This window comes from Argentina silus, assembly GCF_951799395.1.
Source record: "Argentina silus genome assembly, chromosome: 2".
NCBI lineage: Eukaryota > Metazoa > Chordata > Actinopteri > Argentiniformes > Argentinidae > Argentina > Argentina silus.
In genome coordinates this window covers 7,204,610-7,210,645 of record NC_139656.1, presented here as the reverse complement: position 1 = coordinate 7,210,645, position 6,036 = coordinate 7,204,610, and the positions used below count along the sequence as shown (strand labels likewise).

Below are 6,036 nucleotides of genomic sequence, written 5' to 3'. Positions count from 1 at the left end.
CTCTTTGTGGTTCTCCAGCACCAGGGCTAGAGACCAATGGACTACAGGAACTTGAGTGTTGGAGACAAATAGGTACTGTTGGTGAGTGTAGGGTTGGGCTTGGGAAGTGCATGAACCACTCCTGTGCACACAGTGGGCTTAAGCCTTTTGTCACTTCTGTCCTGTGTCAATCTCCCGAAGAAGAATCCAGACAGATTAGGGAGAATCCAGAAGTATGGAGCAGGATTCTAGAACTCTCTCCCCAGGCAAAGCAGCAGACCAGTAGAACCAGATTGTTTGATCCGATCAGTCCTGTCGTCCATTGTCTCATTCTCAACACTCCAGAATGTGGACAACATCTGAACCAGTTTTTCTCTCCCTCCACCTCACATTGGACAGCAGAAAGTCTGTGTGACTGGTTGAGTTTTCTCCTGGGATTTTCTTGTTGGTTGAAAACGGTTGTTGTTATTTTGTTGTTGTTGTTGTTGTTGTTGTGGTTGTCATCCTTATTCCTGTCGAATTGAAGAGGAGATCATATCCAAATATAGCAGGCTCCACAACTAGCTTTGAGGGAAATATAATCTCTGACCTCCCAATCCTTGGCTCTTGGCCTGCCATAGGCACTCTAACACCCATCTAACACCTGTCTGCAAGTTGAATGGCTTAAATGGTCTCCTACCAGGCAAAACACACATAAGAAAACACACACGCACGCACGCACGTACACGCACATGCACGTACACACACGCACGCACACACACACCCACTCACACACAGTTCTCCCTCAGTTTCTCTCTCAAGTTCTCACCCGCCAGCCTATACACACATTGCAGTACCTATAGAACCGCTAGTCCAGTTTATAGTGTGCACTGGAAATAGCCTCAAAATACAGACATTTCTCAACTCAGACAAAAGCATTTTAGATATATGCAAGTACAAACATAGTGTTATAAAGCTAGTTGTATGTTTACAGGATGTCACAGATATGGCTCATAGTAGGCTTACCCTGCTGAGTTAGGATATCTAAGTTAATATATTATGAGTTGACATTTCATGATCACTGGAGTTACTAGAGACACATTTTGTTGTTCTGTTTCTCTTATCCCCATGGGCTCTTGTTACTTGGATGTATATTGCTAGAGAATGAGCAGTCATCCATTTATGGATTCTGCTGAATCTCTGTTCACATAAATTCTTATTCGTGGAAAGTGAGAATTGCTATATACCATAGAGGACTGACATTTTAGTTTTGTATTGTGTCCTGACTAATTTGGAATTAGATGTGTGGGGTAACCTACAGTATACAAGTATTATGGCTGTATATGTCTTTTATAATTAACAAATTAATTCAATGGATCAATCAGTTCCCTCGTCTGCAATGTGGTGGTGAGACATAAGCCTACAGTTCTCTTGTTAGACTATACTCTTCATGACATCATCAAAGAGCGACAAGGTAACCTGTTTTCCCTGCATTTTATGTTTCGTTTTATGACTCCCCAAGATCATCTGTGCTTTAAGTGACAGGTACACTTCGACAGAGTATGTTAAAACACACACACATACACACGCCTACAAACACACACACACACACACACACACTCGCATCTCAGGAGCCAGAGTTGGTCAGAGGAGTGTGTATTATAGGTCGTAGTGTCACCAGTTACATTTCCTCTCTCAGTCTCAGCGTAGGATCACATCTGTGAGTAAAAGCAGCAGAGCCAATGGGATGCAGAAAACAGACTCTGCCAGGTGGGATGCTGCATTATCATTGGCTCTCTGTACCCCACTGGGTGGGCCAACAGAAGTTCTGGGGATACACTTATTCTTCCTCCTTGAAGGAGCAGAGGGGTCATATTTACTTCCCCCAGGGGCATAATCCTTCTCTTCCCCCTCCCTCAGTACCTGTACCTCATTCTGCCTCTCCTTACCCTTACGCTCCCGATGGCGGGTACAGTTCCTGCGCCCTCCCTTGGGGGGTCTGGGCAGGGGGGAGGGGGAGGGGAGGCTGTGCTGGTCCCCATGGGGCAGGTGTGGGTGCTGGTGGTGGTTGTGGTGCTGTCGATTATTTCTATGATGAAGATGATGGTCCTCCTTCTTCAGGGACTCTCCCAGCTCTGTATCCCCACCCATGGTGCTTCCTCCCCTGGCCTCTCCTCCTGAACAGCTGGGCAACTCCTCCTTCTTCAACTGCTTCAGGTCCCGGCCTGCCAGCCCAGGCGGTGACACACACTCTAGAGAGGAGGTGGAGCCTCGGAACCTCCTCAGCCAATCCCAGAGTGGCAGGGCCTTGCAGTCACATTCCCAGGGGTTGTCATTGAGGCGCAGGTACTCCAGCGCTGGCAGGAGAGCCAGGGAGGAGCCAGACAGCTCCGTCAGAGAGTTGTTGAACAGGTAGAGGGTGGTGAGGCGTCTCAGGTCATGGAATGCCAGGCGGTGGACCCACTGCAGCCGGTTCTGGTGGAGCAGCAAGCGATCTAGAACCCCCAGGCCGCGAAACGTGTTCTGGTGCAGGCTCCACAGGCGGTTGCCATGTAGAAAGAGATAGCTGAGGTTCAGGAGGTCGATAAAGAGATCATCCTCCAGAAACTCCAACTGGTTGTTCTGGTGGGTGTGGAGGGAGTCGGAGGGAGGAAGGTACAAGATATTAGAATTGACATATATTTGTCAGTAAGTAGAAGTAATGTATACAGTATTAAAGTAGATAGTTCTGTATGTACTGTGGATAGGAGTATTGAATGTTTATCAGTTTACTCTTAGCTGTAACTACAGTATTTGGCTCTATTTAGCTATACCTGTAAGTAGAGGTACTGCAGGCTGTGCAGGCCCTCGAAGATCCCCGGTGGCAGGCTGAACAGGCCACAGTGGTACAGGTGCAGCGCGTGCAGCCGTCCTAGTCCCTGGAAGGTGTCTGAAGCCAGGGCCCTCAAGTGGCGGTTGTCCCCCAGGTCGAGCTCCTCTAGGCGGTCAAAGCCGTGGAAGGTGGAGGCCTGGATGTAGGAGATGTTGTTGGAGTAGAGCCACAGCATGGCGGTGGTGGGGGAGAAGTGGCCACGGAGGAGACGCTGGATCTTGTTGTTCTGGAGGAAGACGCGCTCGCTCTGGGCTGGGATGCCCTCGGGCACGGCCAGGAAGTTGTGTGCCTGGCAGGAGACTGTGTTGGGCTGGGTGTAGCAGATACAGTGGCGGGGGCAGGGGAGGGACAGGTCCAGACCACACAACACCAGCAACAGCTCCACACCACCCCAACCTGTAGGAGGTGCAGGAGCAGAGCAAGGAGGAGGGGGGAGAGGGGTAGAAAGGGAGAAGGGGGAGAAGGGGAGAGACATCATAGCAGGAGGAGAGAGAGAGAGGGAGAGATAGATGGGTAGAGAGAGGCGGGGTGAGAGAGACAACAAAAATTAATTGAATTCATGTAGCAGAGCCTCTGTTATCAGCAGCATCTTGACCGAAACACTTGCTGCTCTCAGTTTAATAAGACAACAATAGACATGGTTCACAGGAGACAAATTACAGCTTTGACACAAATCTGACAGAGCGTAGTACACACACACACACACACACACACACACACACACACACACACACACACACACACACACAGACACCATTCTCTAGGTACATACTATCCTTCAAATGATCTTGAAAATCAATATTGTTGCTTACATCTGAACACACACACACCTGGAGTACATTCCCCCACTGCGGGAGGGAGAAAGGGATGAGGGTAAAGAGAGAAGGAGTGAAAGAGAGAGAGAATAAAGGATCTACAGCAGGGCTGTGGAAAAGACGGAGATGAGGACACTCGTTTTGAGTTTTAGATGTTTTCTATTTTTTTGGCCTGGGATCGATCCAGCCTTTGATGTAGAGATGGAAAGATGAGAGGAGAGGAGGAGAGTGGCGGAGGGGTGGAGAGATGGAGATGTGCAATGCTTAGAAGGAATTTTGGGGGGAGGGAGGGCAGAAAGAGAGGGGGGAGATCAAACATGAAGGATGAGGAGAGGGGGAACTGGAGCAAAAGGCAAGGAGAAGGATGTGGAAGGAATGAGGAAAGGCTACTGTGTGTGTGTGTGTGTGTGTGTGTGTGTGTGTGTGTGTGTGTGTGTGTGTGTGTGTGTGTGTGTGTGTGTGTGTGTGTGTGTGTGTGTGTGTGTGTGTGTGTGTGTGTGTGCGCGTTTGTTCTTTTTTTTTTTGATGGACAGGTGTCAGTCCTGCAAATAAATAACACCACAGAGACATTCTGAGACATTGTCTGAGGCAGGACAGATATGAGATGAGTGGGATGTGTGTGTGTGTGTGTGTGTGTGTGTGTGTGTGTGTGTGTGTGTGACATTTCTTCTGAAAGGGAGGGAGCAGTGTTTCATGCATTTGACAAGCATGACCTTTCCATCAACATCAGCGCCAAATGACACACAAACAACTACCATGTCACCTCCTCTTCTTCCTCTCCTACATGTATTCCCTCTCTCTTTCACTGTCCCTTTCTTTTGCCTTCTCTCTTTCTCCCTGTCTCACTCCCTCTCCCACTCACTTTCACTCTCATTTACTCCCTCCTCTCCCACTTTCATCGGTTCTCATATACTCTATTTGTCTGTCTGCATCTCTTTCTCTCCCCCCGTCTCCCCCCTTTCTTTCTCTTTTGTTGTAAAGGTCGATGGGTGTTGTAGTTCTGAAATCTAACATATGCTTTGAATGCTTGGGGGTTTCAATGTGTTGATGTTATCTTTCCCTCTTCTTCTCTCCTCGTCTACCTTATCTATATACTGTATCTGCACCGCCCTCTTCCTTCACGCTTCTCCACTCCCTTTCTCTAAAACACTTACAATTCACTTACACCAAAGTCTTATCTCTCTGTGCTGGCTACACACTCACACACTGTGTGTTAATTGGTTAAAAAAGCTGCTCTTTCTCACCCCAAGTGTGTGTGTGTGTGTGTGTGTGTGTGTGTGTGTGTGTGTGTGTGTGTGTGTGTGTGTGTGTGTGTGTATGCGTGCGTGTGTGTGTGTGACTGTGTGGGGTGTGTGTGTCTCCTTCATCTCCGCCTTCATCCTCCACCTGACTACAGCCTCTCTATTTCATCCAAAGAGGAGAAACTGGGAGGTGACACACGCAAACGCACACGCAAACGCACACCCAAACACACACACACTTAGGATTTGTAGCATTGCTGTGCCCGCTTGGTTGGAATGTCAGAGACAGATTCTAGCGTAGTGCAAACTGTGTGTGTGTTTGAATGTGTGTGTCTGCCCAAATGGAATCTTAAATATTCCTTTATTTCTTCTATCCCATTACTACATATCTTTACCCCAACATCCCTCTTTTCATTTCTTGTGTGTGTGTGTGTATGTGTGTGTGTGTGTGTGTGTGTGTGTGTGTGTGTGTGTGTGTGTGTGTGTGTGTGTACATCATACTGTATTGTATATGGGTCTGATTATTGATTACTGGAAATAGTGGTGTTTAAGACTCAAAGATGGAAAAGATGGTATCAAACTCTGAAAGCTGCTGACCATACGGCCCTGGCAGACCTGGCAGAACATCTCTCTATGTCACAAAATAAAAACTAAGAACTTGGACTATTTCCCCTCAAAATACAGATTTTCATAGAAATGTATATTTATATATTATATTCATCATTTATAATAATATTTCATCTTTCCAAGTATTTCCTCAAAGTAGAGAGTAAGATTTGACCATAGGGGTGTTCTGACCACTTTATTCCCACTGTTATAATGTGCAAAACTACAACATTTAATTCACGGGATATACAGATATCACACAAGAAAATCCAAAACTAAGATACTGTGTAATCCTTTACCCCTAAATGCAGAACTGTAATAATACGTGGTCTGTCCTAAATCCATTCCCAATCTGGACACTAAATGACCAGGTTCCTGACTACTTGACTCCTGACTACTTCACACACTCACACAACAGCTCACTGTGTGAAGATGCTATTATGTCTCTCTGTCTGCATCCTTTCTTTGCCACTTTCCTTCTCCTTCTCCTGCTCCAACTCTCCATACTCCCCTCTCCACACACACACACACACACACACACACA

General features: G+C 47.1%; 1 protein-coding gene across 1 annotated transcript in view; it reads right to left on the bottom strand.

Moving 5' to 3' along the window:
• Window positions 1–1,659: 1,659 nt before the first annotated feature.
• Window positions 1,660–6,036, bottom strand: part of rtn4rl1a (reticulon 4 receptor-like 1a) — a gene marked incomplete at both ends in the record, with an annotated part of 11,480 nt that continues 7,103 nt past the window's right edge. Inside the window, 2 exons of the mRNA XM_083694861.1 lie at window positions 1,660–2,580; window positions 2,772–3,226. Coding sequence (XP_083550987.1) covers window positions 1,660–2,580; window positions 2,772–3,226 — 1,376 coding nt within the window. The remainder of the gene's footprint in view (window positions 2,581–2,771; window positions 3,227–6,036) is intronic.